Raw genomic sequence first — 25,703 nt, forward strand, 5'->3', positions numbered from 1 at the left:
AAGCGTACAAAGAAACATATATATACATGTATAAATATAGATATATATATATATGTATATACACATGTATATTGATATACATACATATACACAGAATTTGGCAATGAGAAATATCCAAATTTCCTCATTTTGAACTTTGGCTCAATAATTTACTATGTGACTTCAGACAGTTTCCTTAATTCTCTATGTCCAAATATCTTCATCTATAAATGAGATAAATACTCCTTACCCCACAGAGATGTTGTGAAAAATTCATTAAATGAGTTCATGTGAGTAAAGAACTTAGAATACTATCTGGCACACCATGCTTAAAAAGTGTTAATTTTGATAATGCTGCTATTGATTCGAAGATATTCACGGGTCTCTTGAGAGTCACTCACCCGGTAACCACAGGTAAAGAAGCATTTTTCACTTACTGTTAAGACAAGCATTGCTAGGGGTTGCCCAAACCAGGTAAAAAAGCATTTTTCACTTACTGTTAAGACAAGCATTGCTAGGGGCTGCCCAAACAATGGGCATAAATAATAAAATAAGATTATTCTGGAACAAATCTTGGCTAAACGCTTAAAAAGGCAGCTGTTTTGTCAAACCACTTCCTCATGACTGTGATACAAGATTTTGTATCTAGTACCCAGTCAGAATTTGGATTATCTGGCACAACTGAACATTAGTTGAGAAAAGCAGAACAAAACATAATTTATCTTATGTAGGAACCAAGGGTTAGAACAAGACCTGCAGAATTTGTGGAAGCAGCTGGCCTCAGGATGGCGGCAGTAAGCCATGGAGATTGTTATGTAGAGCAGTCTGGGAAGAAGAGAATGTTTACCCCAGATGGTTATGTTAAGTATGAAGAACACTAAAAGATAAGAACTTTGCTCCCTCAGGAAATGCATGCATGCCTATTGACATCCTGTGGTATATAACCAGGATCTGGTTAAGAATAAAATTGTCTGAAGTCTGTCTGAAGTAAACTCAAGCTTCAAACCCCCTGAGCCCGTCTGTGTCTTTCTTTCTTTCTTTCTTTCTTTTTTTCTCATCATTCCTTAATATCCTTCGAACTCCATTTCAATAGGAAGCAACAATCTTACATATATACAAAGTTATCTGCAATGACTCTTCCCTCCTAGGGGCTGCATTTTATTTAATGTTTCAGTTTTTTACTTCAAAAGTAATTTTTTTTTTTTTTTTTAAATATGGGCACGCACCAGGAATCGAACCGGGTCCTCTGGCATGGCAGGCAAGCATTCTTGCCTGCTGAACCACACCGTGGCCCGCCCCTCAAAAGTAATTTTTAAATAAATTTTGGTTTACCTTAAGGTTTATAAAAGCGTTTCTAATATTTATTATTATCACATTTGATTCTTAAGTAATACTGTAAGTAGGATATGACAGATATCATTAATCTCCTTTAAAGAAAAGCAAATTAACTCAGAGAGAACAAGTAATCTGTGCTAAACTAAATAATAAGTGATGCAATTGTGGTTGGCACCACATCATTGGGCTCCTATGATTCTTTTTTTTTTTTGACTCCTGTTTCTTCAATCTAGATGCTAGATAAGTGCCATCTGTACTCCATCCAGAGTAACATTTTATAAAAACTAGGATTTTGGCATTATAATCCCTTAAGGAGCTAGAGAATCCACTTAGATAAGATAAAGCATACAATTTTTTTTCTTCAAAAATAACGCCAGCATTTATAGTATTCAGACTTACCTCATTATTGCAAGAACAGATGAAATTCTGGCTTTCTGGGTTATCTGGATGACCCTCTTTTACAAAAATTTCTTTCTGTTCATTCTGTACACAGAGTTCCAAGTCTCTTGCAGCTGGTGATTTATTGAAAGGAAGCAAGGAGTTAGTGTCAGGGAAAGACATTTCTGAAGCTTCATCTTTGGAAGTTTCATTAGTCTCCAATAGAGGGTCTGTAGAGCATCTTTCCAAACTGAGGGACTCCTCGATTTCACTGAATTCAAAAGATTCTAATGTGCTATTTATAGATACGTATTTTGCTGGGTTGCTGTGTTCTACCACTTTTCGTGATGATCGAATAACTTTGTTCTGATTGCTGTAAAACAGAGCTACCCACATATGAAGTAAAAGCTTCACTTCTTCCACATTATCAGGCAAATCAGTATTCCAGGGCCTTAGATTAGAAAAAAAAAAAAAAGAAATCACTGAAAATGGTTATTTTAATGCATGATCTTATAAGCAATGTGTTTTCATTATTAACCTTAGTTCCTTGTGCTCATTTTTATTTTAAAAATTATACCACCATGAAACAATGAATGAGATAAACATGAAGCTGATTTAGCAAACAAAATTAAAGTTCTAGAATTATCTACAATTTATTCTACTTATATTCTTTTAGCAATAAGCAGATAAGCTCCTAGAATGTCAGATAAGCTTTAGAAAGGAATAAAAACAAAAAATATTAAAAGATAGTAGAATCATGATCTGAACACAGGTATTCCAACTTCTCATTTAGTATTTTTCTTTTGCTCCACACAAGCTCTCTCTGGACGCATTATACCTATTAGGTGAATAATGGTTTTAGCAAGTACTCAAATACTCATCCCCTTGATTTTGTGAAGTCTGACTGACTCATCTCCATTTTTGTGTCTCTCTTCTAATAGTTAAGAAAGTCTAAAGATTAAAACATCTCTGTATAAAGTAACTAGCATAATTATAATAATGTTACATGAACTGCTACAAAGGTACACTAGAGCAAAATGTTATTAATAGGGTTAATTATTTCAACAGAAAAGATAAATCAATTGTCATCAAGTTTCATTCTTACTTACCCATGTAAAGCTCTTATTATAGTCTTCTCCAGTGGGTTGTTGGTATATTTGCTATCTAAGCTGAATACATATTCTGTTTCACATTTGAAAGTGACCTTAAAGGAGCCATCAGAGTAGAACACAGTGTGAGAGCAAAAGAAATCTTTGAGACTGGAAGTTGTCAATCTACTCTTATGCTTTATGAATGGATCCTCAAAGGGCTTTTGCAGAGGGGAGGTGTTTTGCTGATGCCGAAATGGAACAACTTTTCCCACTGGGGTTCCTGCTTCAGGGCCTTTTGTTCCATTCTTGGCAAAGACAGGGCCTAGTACCCCTCTATGCTGTAGATGTTTCTTTGAATGCTCTGCAAGAAGGGCATATGAATGTTCCACAGCAACAAATGAGCTCTGGCTTGAATCTGAAGTTTCCAGTGTTTCCTCCATAAGCGCCGACTGGGCTTTAACAGGAGGGACCTGATTACTAGGAACCAAACTCTCTTCATCTTGTCTAACAGTTAAATCTGACACTGAATTATTCTTCTTATCAGAGGACTGCTTAGGGAATACTCCACCTTTTTGACTTTTAACTCCTCTGTGATATTCATGGTCAGATGTCCCTCGCAATAAATTTTCTTTAGAAAGCAAAACTTCGTTCTGTGGCAATACAGAGGAACAGGGAAGGTTTCTAGGCTCAACTGTTGGTGTGGGAGAAGTAGCAGAGCTTAAAGCTAGATCAGCCAACATATTTAGGGCCTGGGAGTCATAGCTGACAATGGAATTTTCAGGTAGATCTTTTTGAGCCACTGTGGTATTTTCTGATTGAGCTGTAGTTAGGCTAAAAACATCTCCTTGACCATTTGATGAAACTTCTGATTGAAGCTGTGAAGTACTTTCTCCTTTGGCTTCATTATAAAGGAAAGAAAAGAGAGATATGACATTTGATTTTCATACAATTAATTCTTTGCCATATTACTATGCCTTAAATGAAAATTTAATCATTAAATGAACACATTCAAGAAAAACTTGTTTATTATGTAGCTTGCACAGTAAAATTTTACTAATGGAATGAAGCTTCTTTCAGTTTTCAGAACTATGTCTCTGAAATTTATTGACTGGAGGAACAAGTCTTAAGGTATGTGCATATTAATTTAAAAAGAAATCACCATTCTAAATGCATATATTTAACTATAAACAAGACATACTGCCCAGATAAAGAAATATAGTAAGAAAGAATTACAAAATGTGAGTCCTGCCCTCAGGGAGCTTACAATCTAGTGAGAGTCTAAAATTTTATAAGCTTGAAGAGTATATTATAGTATGTTAACATACTTTCTTGGAAATCATTTCCCTTAACAAGTTTGAACCATACTGATCTTTAATTATAAGATGTAATGAGAGGAATGAAAAATTAGGTCACTCAGAAGAGTATTCAGAATCACCTTTTAAAACATTTGCCTTAGGGGTACACATGTGGTTCAGTGGTAGAATGCTCGCTTGTCATGCGGGAGACCCAGGTTCTATTTCCAGACCATGCACCCCCCCAAAAAATATATAAAATATAAAAAAAAATTTGCCTTAATCAGAAAACTGTAACATTCTCAAATGGTTTACTCAGACATTCCCAAGACATTAATTAAACCTTCTTAAATGTTGTTAAGAAGGATAATAAAGTTCATAACTATACTAGGCAATAGTTCACTGTGGCAGGAAGATGGACGAAAAGAAAAGCCAACTATGCTTTTCTTTATAATTAATAATAGCAGGTCAAAAATCAATTAACAGAATGCCCGCCTTCCATGCAGGATACCCAGGTTCAATTCCCAGACCATGCAGGCCCCCCACCACCAAAAAAAGAATTAACAACCTGCCTGCAAAGCCTAGTGACTAATACACCCAGAGAAGAAGACTGCCCTATGAAGCTATCAAACAGAATGAGAAGGTTGTATGTGTGTGTGCACACATGTGTGTCTGTGTGTGTGTATGTATTAAAACAGCAAAACCCAAGGGGGCTGGGTGGAAGAATGTGACTCAAAGCAGAGAATTCTCATTAGCCACACTAGTAAACTATTGGAAAGATGAACTTCACTTTATAATCCGACCCGTTTATTGAAACTTAATTCACTTCACCATTAATATTATAGCTCCCATATTTTTACAATCTCTTACGCAGAACCTCACTTATAAATATCGTGAAATATAAAGAATACTGTTTAAAAGAAATCAAAATAAATGACTATTCTTGGTTCCTTTAATGAATATATGTAGTCTCAGGTAAATTACTTAATTACTAACCTATTACAGGTCCTCAATCAACTAAAGATACAATACCAATCTCTATTTTATCTCTATTTTAAAAATGCAAAAAAGGCAATGTCAAATTAATTATATAAAAATATAAAGAGTTCAATGACTAAATCACTTTACTGAAAACTTTAAAAAGGACAGAAAGTTATTAGTTTCAGTGACAAAATGATTGTTTGACTTCAAAATTCTCATTTCATTCGGATAGTCAGTGAAAACTCAAAATAATTTAAATCCATAATTATCACACTGAGGCCAACATGGCTATGTCCCATCTCCCATCTTAATCTCTGATATTTAAAATATAAGAAATGAAATGGATTAAAGTGTAACTGGTTAAGAAATGGAGGAAAAATTAAGAGATTATTTAAAAGACAGTAATCTTAAAACTGTAACTTGGAATGTTGGCTGCACAATATATACAGACATTTATAATGCAAATCAGCCTATTTTTAAACACATATTTTGAAAAGTTTTTATTTTCTGGTCCCACTTTTCAGTTGACTACCCAACAGTATACCTCCTCCCATTAATTAATCAAAAAATATCTAAGGGCCAACTCAGGGCAAAGAATTCCAAGAGACATTATATATATATATTAGTGTGTGTGTGTGTGTATATACACACACACTTTTTCTCTTATTATGCTTACAAACTAACTGGAAAGGTAAGACAACCAAGACACATCAAATGCATGGAAAATAGTTTGAAGTCTACAATGTTCTTAAAAACCCAAAAGGAACTGAAAGAAAAGAAAGATTAGTAAGAGTCAGAGTACTAAGAAATATTTCATTATGGAGGCTGAACTTGGCTGAGAGGAATCTGGACTGATAGAGGGGAACTGCCTTAAGAGTAAAAATGCGTATTATCTGTGTAGGAAGGCAGGGAATAGAACTGAAATCATTGATACTGATGGGTAGAAAGAAAAAGTATATGTTAGGAAACAGCAGGAGATAATATGGACCTTTGGGGTAAGACTACATTATATGGACTGCCTTGAGAGATAAGCAGAAGAGTTTAAATTCGGTATGAAATCCAAAATTGCATCACTACGGGTTTTAGAAGGACATGATGAACTTTTAAAAAGTCTTCAGTCATGAAACAATATTCAATGGTTTATTATCTCTGAATTCCCAATAAAAGTGAGATTTTTAAAAATCTAAAAATAGATGAAGGGAAAAGAAGAATCAAAAATGAAAGAAATATAAAGATATGAAATGAAGTCTCTTTGTTAAAGAAACAAAAACCCACCCACACACAACATAATAGGACTCAATATGAAAGATAAAGTATAATTTCCAGATTTTGCAGATTAAAAGAATCCCATTATACACAGAAAGAGTTAAAGAGAGGGAAGCAGACTAGGGAAAGTAGCTGCTGTATGTTCAGTTTCACACAGGTGAAGTCTGAGGTGAAGACAGGACTTTTGAGTAAAGCGGATAGTTATTTCTAGCAATCAGAAATAGGGAACTAATTTTTTGTTCATTCACTTTAAGCATAGTTAGAAAAGTAAAACTGATTTTAAATTATGTTAATGCCTTTTAAAACCAAATTCAGGATTCTGGATTATTAACTATTTTAAACAATCTGTGTTTACAATTCCCGTTAGGCAAAAAAAAACCTTCCACATTCTATAACTGATTATAGTCCAGAACATTCTGTCAAATACTACTTGCTTATGCATTTAGCCATAAATGACTAAAACCACCTATATTTCAACTCTTGCAGACAATTTAGCTCATGTTCAGGCTTTAGGCAAACTAAAAAGTAGGGTCTGTTTTGTGAAGGCTTGAATCTTTCCACTTTCCTGACTTCCTCATGATAGGAAACCAAGTTATTTATTCCTATAAATGTCTAAATTAAAGAATATAGAAATAATTATTGATAGATTTTAACTGTAACTAATATGATTTCAATATATTATCTTGCAATGTCTATTAGATCTCTATTGTGGTGTTTAAATTTACAGGAAGAGTATTTCTTACCAGGTTGTGGCTGCTTTCTGATTCTGGGATTCTGATTGCCTTTTACTATATTTACCCTCTGTTTCTGTGGAGATTTCTTCACAGATGGCTTAGCCTTTGGAACAGTTTTGACTGGAGATTTCTCTTGTTTCCTTGCCCTTTTAGTATTCGTTGCCACTGGAACATCTTTAGAAATAGGAGCTTCTTGATTTTTCCTATCCAATTTGGTTGTCTGTACAAACTGTGCAGTCAGCACTTCAGCACCTTATGTAGAAAAGACACCATTTTTTAAGGGGTAGGGGGCTCAGATATGTAGCAGCAAAGCTTTTCCTTTTATTTCCTTTTTTTTGAAAGGAGGCTTTTAATAGTGGGGAATAAAATTTGATAAGTATCTGCCTATATGCATATCAAGTGGTGAAATATAACTTTTAATTTTATAGAACCAAGGCACAACTCAATTAAAAAAAAATGTCCATAATCTTTACTGACTGATATTGGCAGCTAAGACTGAATATGCTGGGAGATGAATAATTCAGTTTAAACAAAAGCAACACAGCTTTCAAAGGTGATATAGTTAGAAACTATAATTGTACCACAGAGAATGTATATTCATAAAGAGCCATATTATATATTTTACTTTATTCTCCTAAACATCTAAATCTTAATACCATATGAAAAATAATGTTTTAAGAGAAGACAGGGGTAGCTACACTGAGGAAAGTCTTCACCTGGTCTTGTTTCTTGCAAATCTGTAATTGTTTATCTCTCCCACAAAATGTTCTTCTTTGCTTCTCACATGGAAATAAGGAAATAGCTAAAGGTAGAGGTAGGTGGAAAAAAAAGGAATACTACCTACCTGCTCATATTATACAAAATAAAGTGTTTCGGTTGTTTAAGAGTTTTAAAAATAAGTTCATAACTTTTTCCCCTTTGACTTTTTTCAATTTCAGTGGTTCCCATGAAAAAGTAGTCATATAAAGGATAAAATATAAAAGAATCACACATGAATACTGACAAGTATTTTTAAATTACACATTACACAGAAAACACTATTTTTTAATTAAGGACACTAAACATGGTATTAAACAGTGTAAGACATGACTGTTATATTTCTTACATTGTTGGTAAAATGTAGAAAAAGAGACCCATGTAAATGGAAAAATATTTTGGTCTTTTGGTGGTTAAAGAAAGGAGTGCTTCTAAGAAAAGCATTCAGAATCTGTGTTGTACAATTTCCCTTGGTCTAATTATTTTCTTCCCTATAAAACTTACAGGTAATAAAGCTGTAAAAAACACAAACCAAAAAAAAAAAAAACCATATTTCATTCTCCTTAAGAAGCATTTCTTTTTAAAGAATAAGACTTCTGATTCCGTTCCAGTTACATTTTTAAAAAACCTTCAGCAGGGAAACAGTTAAGACTAAATTTAAAAGAAAGAAAATAAATTTAGGCAACCAAGACCGAGGGGGAAAAACTGTAACACTTACACAAGCAGGAAAGGAGGACCCCTCACAAACGTATGTAGTGGGAGAGAGTGGAAAAAAAAGGGAAGGAAGAAACAACAAGGTGATAATGCAGGGGTCATTCTGTTTATGTGAATCAAATTCAATGCCATGTTTCTCAAACTGCATGCAATGATCCATTATAAATAAATGTAATGGGTCACAACCAGATTTTTTTTTTTAATGAAACAGAATAAACAGAAAATACCAGATTGTATCACATCTAATTAGGGTAAATGTTTTGTGAAACTTTTGCTTCAGTCATGTATGGATTGTATGTACTAGATTACAATTAAAAAAAAAAAACACATTTCTTATAGTGGAGTGCAGTACAAAAAAGTTTGAGTAACTGACAATCTGCATGCTTAATTATAGGTAATTTATTTATTATCTAAAGAAAACTGGTTCATTGGAACAAAAACTCAATGTTGTTGGCCTGGATTGTATTTACAAATAGTTACATTGTCTGATTCACTGCATTATAATGCCATACTTTCTACCACCCTCCTAAATACATACACACACACAGACACACACTCACACACCAGTTCTCAAACTGTATCAGCCCAGAAACCATAGGGTAAAACCATAATTATCTACAACCTGGGGATCTCCATTTCCTAGATGCCTCTTCTTTTAGGCACCAGGATTTTAAAATACAAAGTATTATAGATGGGATTTCTTTAAAACAGCAGTTTGCAAAACTTTTCTATGAAGGACTAGATAGTAAATAATTCCAGTTTTGAGCCATATGGTCTCTGATCCAACTACTCAACTCTGCCAGTTTAGTGTGAAAGTAGCCATAGACAACATGTAAACAAATGAGTGGCTCTCTGATAACAGTTTGCCTACTACCCCTTTTCTAAAATATAGTAAATAATTCCCTACTTTTTAAGCCATCTACTAAACATAATTTAATCTGAGATGATTCTAGGCTAAAATCATGTTTTTTTTTTGTTTGTTGTATTGGGTTCACCAAGGTGCACTTATATAAACGGTTCTAGACTCTGATTCTCACTCAATTTTCAGAGGGGAATCAAATCCAGTTGTGGAACTTGTTTCAACAGACATGTTTCCAGGCCACTGGATATTCTGTTTCAAGTGTTGCGATAGGATTCAAGTGACTATTTAAAACTTTGATATACACAAAGAATTAGAGACTCAGCCCCAGATTATTTTAGTTTTGAGGTCCATGGCATATTATTTTTTTTTGCCACTTTAAGCATGTTCAGGCTATCAGTTATCACACATTTTGCTGCTGGTGATGAGCCTGATTTTAGAAGACCTTCTTCTCCCATCTCTTATTTGTCAGAGACAGCTTACTAGATAACCATTTCTCTTAGAATGATAATGTAAATAATAATTGAGTGAAGATTCAAGCAGTTTTACAATTAAAATATAAGCTTCTGTGAGACACGCTTTTGAGGTATCTTACAGTTTTGCCTATTTCTTGGTTCTCATCCATTATCTTGATCAGTGCTTCTCAAACTTAGCATGCGTACAACTTACCCGGAAAGAAATATTGGCATTCCTAAAGCTGTCAAGTCACCGTACACACACTTCTGAGTAGCACTGATCCAGACAGGTATAGAGTTATACTAAAACAGTTAAGATTACCTGCTAATTTAATAATCCACATATAACATGCTTACCTCTTTTTCTTTTCTGAGGAAACTGTCCTTTAGCTAACTTGAGAGTTGTTGCAGAGTCTGTTTGGACAATGGTTTCATTGTTTGTTCCAGAAGCAGTTCTTTTGGGAAAGGGGTGACACAAATTCACCCTCTTACTCTGCATCCCGAGTGGCATGCTTGCCTTTCTCTTTGGCTGAACTCTAAGATTTGACACTGAACTCACTGGAACCATAGCTTCCTTCTTTGCTTTAAAAATGTCCTCAGAATTCTTTTCTGTTTCTGCTTCTTTTCTCACTTCTGCCTCTGAGTCAAGAAATTCAGGATCTGGAGTCATAACTAAAGAAAATCCAGCATCACAAATTCCATCTGAAATACATGGAGACTGAGGACGCTCTGCTAATAAATCTAAAGCAGTAGATACTTCCAAAACATAACTGCTAGGATCTGAAAAATAAGACTTTAACTGAATTAAAGACTGCAATGGGCATTTTTCAGCTGGAGGAAGTAAGTCGAAACCATTGGACAGTTTGCCAAACAATGTAGTCTCTTTAATTCCATCTTCAGAAGAAGCAGTCAATGAAGGACTTTTGTCCACTCTGTAAAATTCTTGGAAATTATGCTTTACTAATGTATTTGGACGGATTCCGTCTTCAGTAAATGACTTCTTTGCTTCTAGCAGGGCACAATTAAGGGCAGGTAGAATAGGTATCACCTTCAATGAGATGCCATCTTCAACTCTGAAATCTTTCATCCCTAAAATATACATATATTAAAAACTTTTTTTTAAACAAAAAACATGCAAAAATGCTTTAGATTTCAAAATAATGGTATGGTTAAATATGCTACAATGTCTTCAAATCATCTAAATATCGGTTAATAGATGACTTATGGGCACACTTAAAGAAATGGATGTGTTTTTATATCCATATATTTAAAATTATACTCATTCATTTAAAAAATATATAAATATATATATATTCAGAGAACTGTAAAAAATAATCCAAAATAAAAAACTAGGTTAGAATGAATAAATAAAACACCATTTCTAGCTCAACCTTACCTGAAAAGTTTAGAGTGAGCTCAATGGTCCATTTTAACAATAGCACTGAACTTGAAAAAGCTGGCTTATTTGCTTTTCTACTTTTTAATTCTAATTTTTTGCTTTTAAAATATATCCTATTAAAAAAATACATATACCCTATTTTATCTGAACCTTATATAGCTCACTTCAGATTCTTAAATTATCTAAATTGAAAAAATTAAAAGCTTTAAATAATCCCCAAATCTCATTGTAATTACTGATATTAATTTTTCATCCTTTTCTTTAAAATATTAAGTGGCTAAACTGACTAGCCTGTGTTTCACGTCCTCTGCCTAGCTCATTTTTTTTTTTTGACTGAAGTGCTAATTTTCAGTGAGTCAATAACTTAAATGAAGACACTAAGAGGGAAGAAAATAGAAACCGGTCCCTGTGAAGTGGGTAATAAAACCTAGAAAGCCAAAAGAATACCAGAAATATAAATTATAACAAAGACCTTCAATCCCTCCTAAACTGAAATACAAATTATATATTTTCTTTAAAAGAAGGGCGGCAACAGTGGTTCAGTGGTTCAGTGGCAGAGTTCTTGCCTGCTATGCGGGACACCCAGGTTTGATTCCCAGTGCCTGCCCATGTAAAAAAAAAAGAAAAAAGAAAAAAGAAAACTAACTGTAGAATTAGGAAACACCAAATTATTACTAGTTAAATGCATTAATAGTATAGAAGCTATTGGGAAAAGAAGGATGAATAGAAAGAAATAGGAAAATGTGGGCAGATACTGAAATAAAAATTCCTCTCCTTGTAGTTCATCATTTGAAAAAAAAAAAGTTAGAAGGGGAGGAAAACATTTTTTAAAAAGTCCTTCTGTACTACCAGCAGCTTACAATACAGTACTTTTTCCTAGGCAATTACATTATTTCAGGAAAGAATTTGGAAAGGCAAAACCAAGTATGATTTGTAATAGATTATTATAAAATCTATAAAAAAGTGTTTCTGTCTGCTAAGCAATGTAGCACTCAATTTAAAACAAATAACTAGAGCGCTGAACCTCTGAATGATGATTAGTAGTAGATGTCTTGATGATCGTGAGTGGGATGTGAAAACCAGTACAACATGCTGTTGTTTATTTATTTATTTGCAATTTCCAACCAAACTACCTTTATTACACTTTATATACATTTCCCCTAAAGGAAATCATCCTCATCCCCCACCCAGGAGATGATTTCCACTTAGAAAGCTTTGAATCCCCTCCTTGCTCTCCCCACAAATTCTGGAACTGGCATCAGAAAGCAGTATTGAGGGCCATTTTGGTGAAGAATGTGGAAAATCTACTCTGAGACCTCAACACGGAAGGGCTGGAATGTGAAGATTTGGTCCCATTACACCCTACTCTCTACAACGGTGCTTCTTCTTTCTATGACCTAGAAGAGGATAACACTTTTTTCACAGCTGACAAGTTCAAACCCAACCCAGCACTGAGGGTAGCCTTCAAGAAATCCCCATTTGAGCCCCTAGATGGATCATGTTTTAGCAAAAGATGAGCTGTGAAAAACAGCTCTCTTTGGAGAAGTAGCAGCAGGATATGGAGTATGACTGAGATGTTTTTTCTCAGAAGATAGAGTCTGGGATGCTGCCTTCATCCTTGAACTCTAGTGGTGAGAAGGCCTGAGGCAGAGGAAGGATGCTTGATAACCCCCCATGGCAATATGCAATTTTGAAGTGCCAAGAGGAAGGCAAGGCTTGGAAGCTCCTCACCCTCTTCTCAACTGGATCCATCTACTGGCCTGTATGTTGCTGTTGCACACAATTTTTCTTGGGGTAATTTCTCATTGCTGCCTCACAATCTAGTAAAGATGTGCTGTGTAGTTATGATAAAAGGTTTCTCTTGGCTCCTTGGAAAGACAGCAAGGTCTTTTGGGATGGCCAGGCTGTTTACTTCTCTGACATCCCAGTGTGGGGCATTTCTATGAATTTTATCCACTAGTTGGAAGCCATGGTCATCTCTACTCTGTTTCATGGTTCTTGTCACCCAAGGAAGTCACTGAGTCCAATTTGGGTACATAACAACTTGGGGGAGGTTCCACACCCTCTCCATTTTTCAAGGCCAGAGATGTTTCTCAACCAGCTGTGTGGCAAATAAATTCTTCTTGCAGGAGCTCCTCTATTAGGGCCAAGAAATACAAATGTGGTCCTGGGTAAAACAATTGTGCTAGGAATTGAGGGTGAATGGCAACCTCCATCCCAAGAAAGGCTGATGAAGTTCAGGGTTTCTTGCTCAGCTGGAAGGGCACATGGCAAAGTCTCTCAGCTTTCTCTTCTGGCTTCTCATTTCATGGAGCTCCCTAGGAGGCATTTTCCTTCTTCATCTCCAAAAGTCGCTGGCTGGTGGACTCTCTGCCCTGTGGCTCTGCAGTGTTCTACTGTGGCTTTCTCATGGCTCAAAAAAAGGCTGCTGTTTATTGAAATAGAAATCCTCCAATAAAAAATGGATAGCCTTATTCTTATTCAAGTGGTAGTTTACATTTTAGAAATAAGAATGAAATCAGAAATCTCCTAAAAGAAGGAGGCAGTATGATAGAGTAGCTGGAAGTGAACTCTGGATTTGGTTGTTTGAACTTGGACATAAATTTAAGTTTTCTCACCTGTGAAATGGTCATAATAAGATTACCTAATTTAAGGGCTGTGGGCTAAGTTATGCCTGGCACAATTGCTGGACATCATAAATGCTTGAAAAATGAGAACTGCTATTGCCATTCTGTTATTGCAATGGGTAACATTTTGCTTGTTCCAAAGAAGTAATGCCCAAGAAGAGTACAATTCTCTGCTTTGAGTAACTGAATATAATTAAAAAATCATCTTTCGGGCAGGCTACAGTGGCTCAGTGGCAGATTTCTCACCTGTCATGCCGGAGACCCGGGTTTGTTTCCCAGTGCCTGCCCATGTAAAAAAAAATATCATCTTTAAAAACACTTTTATGTCGTCATAGCTTTATAAATACTATATACAATTTCATGTTTAAAGACACAGTATTATTATAAAATAATGAGGATTTCTTCATGCGATAAACAGAAATGACTCACTTTCATTTATTTGTTTAATAAATACTTCTTATTTTCTAGGTGCCTGGCATTGCTAGGTACTAGGGATATAATAGAATACAAAAAAAAAAAGCAGGCATTAAATAATTATACAAATAAATATTTAAATTATAATGCTGATAAGCCTAGGGGTCCCAGTGAGGATAGTGGTGATGGAAGTCAAGAAAGTGATATTAAAAAAAAAAAAGGAAAAAAATGATATTTAAATTGAAATTTGACAGATATGAATAAGATGAGACTGTATCATTGTTTCCTAATCTTTTCCATTATATTCCACCATATTTTTAGACTTTTTCCTAATCACCCTCTGAAATTTTAAATACAGTTTGCTGAATACAGTTTACGTGCTATATGAGTAATATTTTTTTACCCCTGAATTTGTGGTCCTTTGGGGCCAACATCATCCCCATCAAGAATATGTGAGCTGGATAATGGGGAAAGGGATGAATAGTCCAGGTAGAGTGAATAACATCTATAAAAATCTTAAGTCATGTTTATTTGGTAAATACTTCCTAGTTATTGTTGCTCAAATAACAAAGGTTACCAAAAAAAATATGCTGACATGTTCCACTCATTAAATGAGTACAGCTAAGCTACATAAAACTGGTAAAAGAGTTCATCAGAAACATTACAGATGTATCCACGCTAACAAAAATAAATGTTAATAATGAGCTACCAGCCAGAGGTGTGAAACTGTGTAATTATATCACGCTACCTATTATAATGGGGTACTTTAGTGAGGTCTCCCTGGTATCTATAAAAACATTTTGGGACACATATTTTCTATATGTAGAGATTTATAAACCTGAGGCAGAGATATGGCATTATTCTATAATAAAAATTATATGAAAAAAACCCTCTAAAGCACAAATTTAAAAAACGAGCTAAATTCTGAGCAATAAGAAAATTATATTCATTAATCTGCTTATTCATTCAATAAACAATGAGAACTTTCAATGAGCCAAGCACTGTGGATAAAATCGTACATGAAATAACACAGTCCTTTCCCATAAAGAGTCTCTGTGGGAAAGAAATATAATTATGAACATCATTAAGAAAAAATACAAGGAAATATGTGATCACATAAAAAGGGGAAATTGATGTGGTATGAAAGAAGGGTGCATGTTTAAGGAAGACTTTCTTGATAGTGACAGGAGGAGAAAGAGATGTATGGAGCTGTTTTAGGCAAAGCAAAAATGTTAAAGCTGGGACAAGCTGGAACAGGTCTGGTACCTTTAGGAAACTAAACGATGGCCAATAATGATATGGGCTATTAGGCTGGAGAAACAGGCAGAGACCAGATCATGCAGGGCCTTGAAGGCCTTGTTAAGAAGAATGAACTTTAACCTAAGAAAGATGATAAGCCACTGCTGGGTTTTTAATAGGGTAACCAAGTAGAGAAAAGAGTGGAAAAAGGAAGGAAAGAGTAACGTTGGGAGACCATACAGAAAGCTTTTGCAGTGGTCCTGAGAAACTGGCTTGGACTAGGACAGTAACAAGAAATAAGGGGAGAAGTAGAAAGATTCAAGAGATATTTACAAAGCTAAATTGACAGGACTTAGTAATGGACTGGATGTAGGGAGTAAGTAAGAAGATATTAAGGGTAAGTCCTCGGTTTCTGCCTTGGATAGTGAGGCACTAAATAACAGAGAATAATGAAGAAACACAAGTTTCAGGGGGAAGAGCAGATTCAATTTTGGATATGTGGATTTAAGGCATCTTTGGGAAATCTAAGTGAAAATGTCAGCAGACAATTGGATTATATGTGTTTGAAGCTCAGAGGAAAGGATAATCCTGCAAAGATGATAAAGCAGGAACCAGGGAGGTTAAAAGAAGGAATAGTTAACAATGCCAGGTGCTACTGAGAAATCAAGATGAGCACTGAAGAATATTCAGGAGATTTAGTGACCTGGAAGTCATTGTATTTTTACCTGTTGATAGGGAGGAATGGAACAAATGCAACCCATGCAGACCTATCCGCTCATCTTCAAAATCTATGCAGAATGAAAATCAGAGGAAAAAATGTTAAGGTTGTTGATGTGACAAAACAAAAGAAAACATACTGGTTTTTTTCCTTTTGCAAAAAAGTTGTGCTTACCTGTGTCTGACGTTAAGGCTGATGATGTAAGTAAAATGAAGAACCCCCGATCTTCTAAGCATTTGATGATTGCCTGAAATTAACATAAAAATATATATGAAACTAGACTCTTCATTTTCTCTCTCCTCACTCTACCACACTTTTCAGTGGGATATTGAACTCATGAAAAGAAAATCTTGAAATATTAATATTTATGGGAACCAAGGGAATTTTGTCCCTAATACCAGAAATAGCAAGTTCCTTAGCTATCAAATAATCTTGGCCTGTTTAAGGGCTACATATAATAACCAGAACACTAAGGGTTACTTTTACAATACTGTTCAACTACATAACAAATCAATCAGAAAAACCTTATTTCACTGAGATGGATGACATTTCCTGCTGCTGCCTAAATAGCCAATCTGGTATTATTTGGCCACTGCAAATTCAATGAATCAGACCTATGATAAGCGTTTTGTTGTTGTTTGTTACTTTTCTTTCTTATGATTAGCATCTTAACCTCATGTTTACACAAAACATATAATAGAAAACTGGAATTAGAAAGACTGGAAGATATTACCTAATAAAAGAATCCTTTCTATACCAATCTAAGAAATCGAAAATCACAGAAGATAAAATAATCATGTCCCATGCCAATAACAAATACCTATGAAAAGAAAAGAAATACTTCCCTTCTCTATTCCCTCTACTATAGTCCTCTGTAGTGTCTTTTTTTTTTTTTTTTTTTTTTTTTGGTAGAATCTCAAAGTCAAAACAAAATTTTTTTTAGAGGAATTTTTCCCCTAGGGATGAGGGGAAGCAAGTCTCCCTATCTTGAACAATGTCAGCTGTCAGGGAACTCTTTCTTCTGTTAAGCCAACATCAGAAAGATATTAAGAGAAATAATAAACAGGATTGAGATATCTAAAAGATTTCTTTCTAAATCATAATATAAAGTTAACAGTTCTTTTCTGTTGTTCACCATTTCAATAAACTACATACACATAACAAACATAAAATCCAATATTCAAACACTTTTTCAGTTAAAAAAAACAACTAAACACAATATACTATTTTACAGAATAAAGTGAAAGAACATTTTACTTCAAAAGCTGATATGATATGGTAAATCAACAAATTATTCAATAGCAATGAAAATATGAAATAAAATACTTTTCCAATTATTTTATTAGTACTAAGTTATGAAACTGATATCTCACTCATAGGAAGGATCACTATTTTGAGTCTCCACACATTTTTATTATAATCCCTATGGCATTTGATGGTTTACAGTTTTGTCTCCTCCATACTCTCATACCCTCCTTGATGGAAGCAACTACTTTGTATTCCTGCTTCTAACACATGGTAAGCATCCAATACAGAATTATGAAATAAACATACACATACACACATTTACACCAACAGTTTTGGTATCTATTAAACTGCAAAGAGGTACAATTTTTGTTTCATTTTTTATTGATGTAAAAAGTGAAAGTGATAATAATTAGCCTCTACATTTACTACACTTTAATTTTATAATGTAAAGGGAAAGTCAATCTTTATATCTATTAAAACCATTCATTTTTATAAAACAGATATATGTAGTATATATCTTGTTAGTATCTCAAATTATGTATAAATGGTATATATGTTCTTATTGTAACCTTTGAGGAGACAAAGCATACAATCTTTTAAGTATCTTCTTCTAATCTCTTTGATATATATATACACGCAGAAAAATACATCCATACATGTTTCTAACACTCTTTTAAAACCAGACTTTGCTCTGTACTGCTCTTGAACTGCAATGTACTAGGTACAGGTATACCTTGTAGATATTTTTGGTTCGGTTCCAGATCACCATAATAATGTGATACTATAACAAAGTGAGGCACACAAATTTTTTTCAAGTTCCCAGTGCATATGAAAGTTATGTTTACATTAGACTGGAGTCTATTAAATGTGCAACAGAATTATGTCAGAGCTTTTGGGTGACCAGGTGCATTGTCATTAAGCAGTAATATTTTGAAAGGAATTTTTTTCTGAGCAGTAGGTCTCAACAGTGGGCTTAAAATACCCAGTAAACCAGGTTGTAAACAGATGTTATGTCTTCCAGGCTTTGTGGTTCCATTTAGCGAGCACAGGCAGAGTAGACTTAGCATAATTCCTAAGAAATTTAGGATTTTCAGAATGGTAAATAGGCATCAAACTGGAAGTCACTAGCTGCATTTGCTCCTAACAAGAGAGTCAGCCTGTCCTTTCAAGCTTTGCAACCAGGCACTGATTTCTCTCTAAGTATGAAAGTCTTAGATGGCATCTTCTACTAATAGAAGGCTGTTTCATCTACACTGATAATCTGTTGTTTAGCGCAGCTACATTTATCAGTTATCTAGCTAGATCTTCTGGATAACTCACTGCAGCTTTTCCATCAGCACATGCTGTTTCACCTTGCACTTTTATGTGATAGAGATGGCTTGATTCCTTCAACCTCCTGAACCAGCCTCTGCTAGCTTCAAACTTTTCTTCTGTAGCTTCCTTACCTCTCTCAGTCTTCAAAAAACTGAGTAGGACCTTGCTCTGGATTAGATTTTGCCTTTAAGTAATGCTGTGGCTGGTTTGATCTCCTATCTAGACCACTAAAACATTCTCCATATCAGCAATAAGGCTGTTTGGCTTTCTAACCATTCATGCATTCACTGGAGTAGGACTTTATTTCTTTCAAGAATTTTTTCTTTGCATTCACAACTTATTTGTTTGGCCCAAGAGGCTTAGCTTTCAGCCTATTTGACTTCCGATGTACCTTCCTCAGTAAACTTAATCATTTCTAGCTTTTGATTTCAAGTGAGAGATGTAAAACTTTCTTTTTACTAGAATACTTGAGAGACCACTGTAGGTTATTAATTGGCCTAACTTCAATATAGTTGTATATCAGGGAATAGGAGGAAGGGGAGAGAGATGGAGCAAGAGCTGGTTGGTGGAACAGTCAGAACAAATATTTACTGATTATGTTCACAGTCTTATAAGGGTCCAGTTTGTGGTGCCCCCCACAAAAACTGTAATAGACATAATAACAATGAAAAAATCTGAAATATTACAAGAATTACCAAATGTGACAAAGAGATACAAAGTGAGAAAATGCTGTTGGAAAAATATCACCAACAGACTTGCTCATGGTGGGGTTGCCCAAACCCTCTACTGTAAAAATTGCAATATCTGCATAGTGCAATAAAATGAGGTATGAGGGAGTACAAGGGTAATTCAGTGGTAGAATTCTTGCCTGCCATACAGGAGACGAGGGTTCGATTTCCTGGTCCATGTACTTCCCAAAAAAACAAACAAACAATTCAACAAATGGTGCTGCAATAATGGGATACGCACATGGAAAAATAATGAAATGTGACTCTACATTACAACATACAAAAAAACAACAAAACAATGGACAAAGTATGCTTGTATAATCTCACATGCACTTTATTTCAAGGGACATTTATTGCTTGCTCATTATACCCTGGGCAGTAAGGAGTCAAACATGCTTAAAGGCATAATACTTGCCCTCAAGGAACTCAATGTCTAGTTGGGTAAATAGATATGTAAACAAATGCTCAGGAAAAGAAGCATGGAGAAGAAAGACAAACCATATGATACACAAATTCTATTAATAATCATTAATAAACAGGCTTAAAAACAAAACTCTGCATTAAATCTTTACTCCTTTCCATTCACAAGCAGTCACTTGACTAATAAATTTTCTGAAAATATCTTGGTATTTTCTTTATTTCCCAAATTAAAACAAACTACGCTTTATGAAAACAAAACTAGAGTATAATCCTAAAGCAGACATTCAAGACTTATCTATTCAGCATCCAATTTCCCCCATTCCACCTCACCAGCGATTAAGACTGTTCTTTGAAGAGACAGTTCTCCTCTACTGTGGCACTCTACTGGACATAGGGTGGGAGCTAATGTATACCCAACTGCAGAGAATGGGTCCTCAGTGACCTAAACTTATCAGTGTAACCCATCCTTTTTCAGCTTCTAGTAGAGGAAAGTGCAGATAATATAAACTGGTCTAATGAGACTGAAGTGACAGCTTGAAGGAAGGGTTCTTTCTCTTTCTTCTGGATGTGAAAAGGAAGCATGTAGCCCTGCCTGCTGATGGCAGTCTCTTTGACTAGTCTAAGGAAAAAAACACCACCCAGAGGGGGGCAGAGCTCAAAGAGCCATAGAGAAAGAAAGAGCTAGAGACCTGAATAAACAGTACTTGAACCTGCCTTACCACCTAGAATTTAAATCCCTTCATTGTTTAAGTCAGTTTGGGTTTCTGTTATATGCAAACCATCTATCACTAAGACAGGTTAACTGCACAGCTTATATATACCTTCTTTCTATTTTAATCTATTGATTTTTAGGAAATATTCACTGTAATTCAGGCTGAGACTCTGGTTCAAGCATCTATTCCTATTGTCACACAGAGGAACCCTGGTTAATGGAATGGAGCAAATCCTTTGAGTCCTATATTTCTCAGAGAATCTTACTTGAGACTATGGAAAAAGTAGAAGCGGCAACTTTTTTTCTTCCTTATAACCTGTGGATTATGATACAGATCACCTTTAAGGAAGTTTCTCTCCCTTGGGACTCTATTAAGCAGAAGCTCTAGGAATCAAGCCAATTCTTTTGTCAAATAAAGCAAAACAACCACAACAAAAAAAGGATTTGAGAAAAAATATTCCGTTTTGTTTCTTATAGTCGGTAATATAAATTGAGATAAAAAAGTAAATGAGATACAGTGGGGATATACTGATGGTCAATAAATATTAAACGATGAAAATCCTTCTTATCAAGCTAAAGTAATTGAATCCAAGCACAACCAACTGGTAAGTTGATATAAATTTCTCAACTTAAGAAAAAAAATCTTATATTTTAAATTGCAGATTCTTACCAATCCCTTCAGTTTCATGTATTCTGTTAGTTTATCTATTTTTTCCCCTTGTCTGTTTGACAGTTCCACCTCATATAAATTGAAGCACATATCTTGATGATAGACTGTAGAAAACATAAGAAAAACAAAACATTTCTCATTTTAAACTGCTATATTTCTCATTTTAAACTGCTATTTTTTATAACCAATTTGTTCATTTTATAAAAAGGTGAAAAGAACTAGGGATATTACTCAAAAAAACATTTATCTTTCAATGGTCATGGTTATAAAACTCCTTAAAAAAAAACTACTGAATTATTTTAAAACAATGCCCTCATTTATATTTATACCACTGTAGAATTAACAGTACAAGCAAATATTATACAAATAGCAAACACCAATGATCCATGAATTGACTAATGACCATAAAATTTCCTTCTCTCTGTTTTCCTTCATTTGCATACTTTAAACACAATTAAGACAATAAAAAAAGCTCTGTTCTCCCTCAACTAGCTTGTCATTTCAAATTATTTTAAAGCATACAGTTGGCTTAGTTCCCTCAGCATGATATTAATGATATTCTTTGTCATCTTAGATGTAACCACCTTTTGCAGTTTCTAGTTGGCCTCCAAGGAAATGAATAACACAGCAACTATAGAACTTCCTTTCACAAAATACCCTGGTTAAGAACTACCTAAGACAAAACAGAGGTGTGTGTATGTATGTATGCATGCATTTGGAAGCGATAGTAAGAAATAGTTGGGAAAAGTCCAAGACATGCAGTGTATCACTTTATTTTAACAGACCTTTTTGCTCTAAGTAGTTCTGTTTTCTAAAGGCAGCTTCTGGTAGTATTTTTTTCAAAGAAGACACTTTCATTACATACTGAAACTCTAGTTCCTGTGGTCTAAAAAATAAAACAATACCAGTGTAATAAATATTAATGCTATCTATAGCGCCATAATTTTTTGTTTTGTAATATAAAATGTGACAATACTATCATAGTCACAAAAAAATTCTTAAATTGATAAACTCCCAGGTCAAATAATATGCATAATTGTAAATATTATAGATTTTCAAATAGACCATAGATCAAGGCTGCATATATGTTTACATTTTATGACTGCATATATTTTTGAAATAAGCAAAACATACAGACGTGTAAAAGAATTATGAATATTGGAATCGAAAATTAATTAAAAATTAGGCTATGTAAAAATCTGATTAATACTGGATTGCCTATAGTGCAGTGCCAGAGAATGATTCATATCTTTTGCATCACATCCCTGATTCCTTCCAACCCCTCCTTTTTAAAACTTATTTTGGAATACTTTTAAACTCAAATAGTACAAAGAATTCTCTTATGTCACACTTCATCTGATTCCCCCAATGTTACCATTTATCATGTTTGCTTTATCATACATTCTATATACACACATATTTTTTCTGAACCTTTTGCAAGTAAGTTGCAAATACAATGTCCCCTTAGTCTTAAATACTTCTGTGTGCATTTCTTTAAAAAAAAGGACATTTTCTTAGACAACCATAAAACAATAACCAAAATCAAGAAATTAACAATGATAAAGTTCTATTATTTAACCTACAGTCCTTATTCAGATTTCACCAACTATCTCACTAACGTTCTTTATAAGAAAAGAAAATAATTGTTTCCCCTCATCCAGAATCCAATCCAGGACTGCACATTGCAGTTAATTATCATATCTCTGTAGTATCCTTTAATCTGTAACTATTTCTTAGGCTTTCATTATCTTTAATGACCTTGATATTTTTGAAGAATACAGACCATTTATTTTGCAGAATGTCCTTCAATCTGGGTATATCTGATGCTTCCTCCTGATCAGAATCATTTTTGGCAGGAATATCAGAGAAGTGATATGTCATTCTCTGTGTATCATATGAGAAGGCACATGATGGCTATTGCATTATTGGTGATGCTAGTTTAACCAGGTGATTAAAGATGGTATCTGCTAGTTTCCTGTATTATAAAGATTTTATTTTTCCCTTTGGTATTAATGAGCAATTACAAGGAAATACTTTGAGACAAGGAAAATATCATAACACTTTCACCTATTATTTTTAGCATTCACTGATTATTATAATGATGCCAAATGGTGACTTTTATAAATTCCATCATTCTTTCTACTTTTGCTAGAATGTACATTATACTCTACAGTTAGGAAGGAAGAACTTTCTCTTTTCTCCCACTTACTCATTCACAGAATTCTTACTTCATTCTGTGGGTTATAATACCCCTGACCTCTTCTTTAAAAGTCATTAAAAAGAAAATGAATTCTGATAGCATCCCTTAACATTTCAATTAAATTACATCTATCTTTCAATGGTTTGGGTTGCAAACTAATAACAGACTGCATAAAAAGATTTCCCACGATGCCTCTTAAAATTCCCCAGAAGAAAATATTCATTATAATAATTCATTATAATATAAATACATATAATAGTCACTCCATTTAATACCATTTCAGGAAAATCATGTGGAAATTAGACAGCCAGATATTGCAAATCCTAACAAAGACTTATGGATTGAAGTAGCTATAATTTGCCAAATCCACTGTCTAGGCAAATTCAATTTGTCTCCTGGGGAAAATCAAACTTTTAGTATCAGATAATTTAATTTATCTTGAGAAGCTATTATCCCATTAATGAAATAGAATATTAGGATTTAAAAAGTGATTTGTCAAAGGCTATAAAATTAATTTATTTCCAAAAGTCAATGCTGGAATTCTATGTTCGCGCTCTATACATCAATCTACCCATCTAAAATTACCCTAATCTAAAACCAAGTACAATTGCTATATTCTATGCCAGTGCACCCATCAAGTCCTTGAAATTGGTATAAAATAGTTTTTTTTTACACATAAGCACTGGAAAAGGACACAAAATTCAGTACTTACAGCTGTGTTGGAAGAACAGCAGCATAAGTAGACCAAAGAGTTATATCGCACAGTAGACAGCTTTGAATAATTAACTTCCCTTTCCATGGAGAGATGAGGACTTTAAGAAATGAGGGTAAAACAGAAACTAATTATTTATTAATGATACCTTTACTTAAAAAAAAAAAACTAAAGAACAAGCAATGAAATAATTTCTTACCATCTTCACTGAGTTCAAGCCTAGAAAAAAAAAAAAGGAAGCATTTTTGTAAGAGCAAAGGAAACAAATCCAGCAAAACAAACTATACATATCAATACTTACATGCTTTTATGAGCTGCTGCTGCCATCGTTTTAGGTTCTCTGTACTGAAAAGCTACAATTACATAAGGACAGATCTGTCTGGGTCGTTCAATAAAAGTGCTGTCTGAAAGCTCATAGATGTAATACTGAAAGTAGAAAAATAAATATTACCAGAGTAGCACCATGGAATAACATACAATCTAAGTTTATCTCAACCCTACCCAGTCCTGAAATTTAATACAGAAGATTCAGGAACATATCTTGGGTCTTATTTATTCACAGTCCACGATACCTGACTCAGTTCAAAGGCGCGAAAACGACTCGTCTTGTGAGAAACCTCATTAGAATTTGTAGCCTCATGGCAATCATAGCCAGAAGATGGCTTAGTATAATTAGTTGTATAATTCTCAGGCACAAACTTGACTTTTCCCTAGAATAAAAATATTAAGACAAATCAGATGTCTTCCAATAGCAATAACCTTTATTCGAGGATTCACTTAGAAGTAGCCTAAAGAAGATATGTTTCAACTAACAGTTAACTATGTTAATAACATGTTTTTTTAGAAAAACAATAATCTGAAGCCCAACAATAGTTTTAATGAATAGTTTATCCATGAACCTCTTAAAATTGTATCAAAATACGTGGTATGTTTGGGCACCTTTCTGAGGCAAAAGATCATAGCTTTTATCATTATACCAAAGGAGTACATGAATCACCCTGAATTTAAAAGACAACTGCTTTGAAAGAAAACCAAAAATAGATGCCAAACAAAATTAGCTATTCAATGACTAAAACATAAAAGATGAAAAATGATATCTAAAATTTCAAAAAATAAGTTTCAAACTGAAGTATTAAGCTATCAATGATAAATTAACAGAAAAAGGTACTTCTATTAAGCCAGGGCCCCCCGTAACTCAGCAAAGAGCAAATGCATGCTTAAGTGATTAGTGGGCCATTGCCCCTGAGTACTGAGCAGCTGGCAGCATTTCCCATTATAGATTTCTCTTCTTCAAGGGTTACATGTCTTCCCCCCCCCCCAAAAAAAGCAGTCAAGTTTATCATATGATGAAATACTATTGAATTCTAATATTCTATTTTTGAATAATATTAATGATATAAGAAAATGTTCACAACATAATGCTAAGTTAAATCAATAAATATATATACAAGGAAAAATAAAA

General features: G+C 34.1%; 1 protein-coding gene across 10 annotated transcripts in view; it reads right to left on the reverse strand.

The window, feature by feature from the left end:
- Positions 1-25,703, reverse strand: part of TASOR2 (transcription activation suppressor family member 2) — an 83,697-nt gene that overhangs the window by 15,822 nt on the left and 42,172 nt on the right. For 5 of the 10 annotated variants that reach the window (XM_077169512.1, XM_077169515.1, XM_077169518.1 and 2 more), the window contains 13 exons: positions 24,814-24,951; positions 24,543-24,667; positions 24,441-24,460; positions 24,242-24,341; positions 22,115-22,215; positions 21,330-21,433; positions 16,412-16,484; positions 16,245-16,307; positions 14,113-14,148; positions 10,198-10,929; positions 7,066-7,308; positions 2,802-3,681; positions 1,714-2,143 (listed from right to left, as the gene is read on the reverse strand). In XM_077169512.1, coding sequence (XP_077025627.1) covers positions 1,714-2,143; positions 2,802-3,681; positions 7,066-7,308; positions 10,198-10,929; positions 14,113-14,148; positions 16,245-16,307; positions 16,412-16,484; positions 21,330-21,433; positions 22,115-22,215; positions 24,242-24,341; positions 24,441-24,460; positions 24,543-24,667; positions 24,814-24,951 — 3,045 coding nt within the window. Of the gene's footprint in view, positions 1-1,713; positions 2,144-2,801; positions 3,682-7,065; positions 7,309-10,197; positions 10,930-14,112; positions 14,149-16,244; positions 16,308-16,411; positions 16,485-21,329; positions 21,434-22,114; positions 22,216-24,241; positions 24,342-24,440; positions 24,461-24,542; positions 24,668-24,813; positions 24,952-25,703 lie in introns of those variants that run through there. The other 5 variants (XM_077169510.1, XM_077169511.1, XM_077169513.1 and 2 more) reach the window with 4 other exon arrangements.

Source organism: Tamandua tetradactyla, chromosome 7 (assembly GCF_023851605.1).
Source record: "Tamandua tetradactyla isolate mTamTet1 chromosome 7, mTamTet1.pri, whole genome shotgun sequence".
NCBI classification, from domain to species: domain Eukaryota; kingdom Metazoa; phylum Chordata; class Mammalia; order Pilosa; family Myrmecophagidae; genus Tamandua; species Tamandua tetradactyla.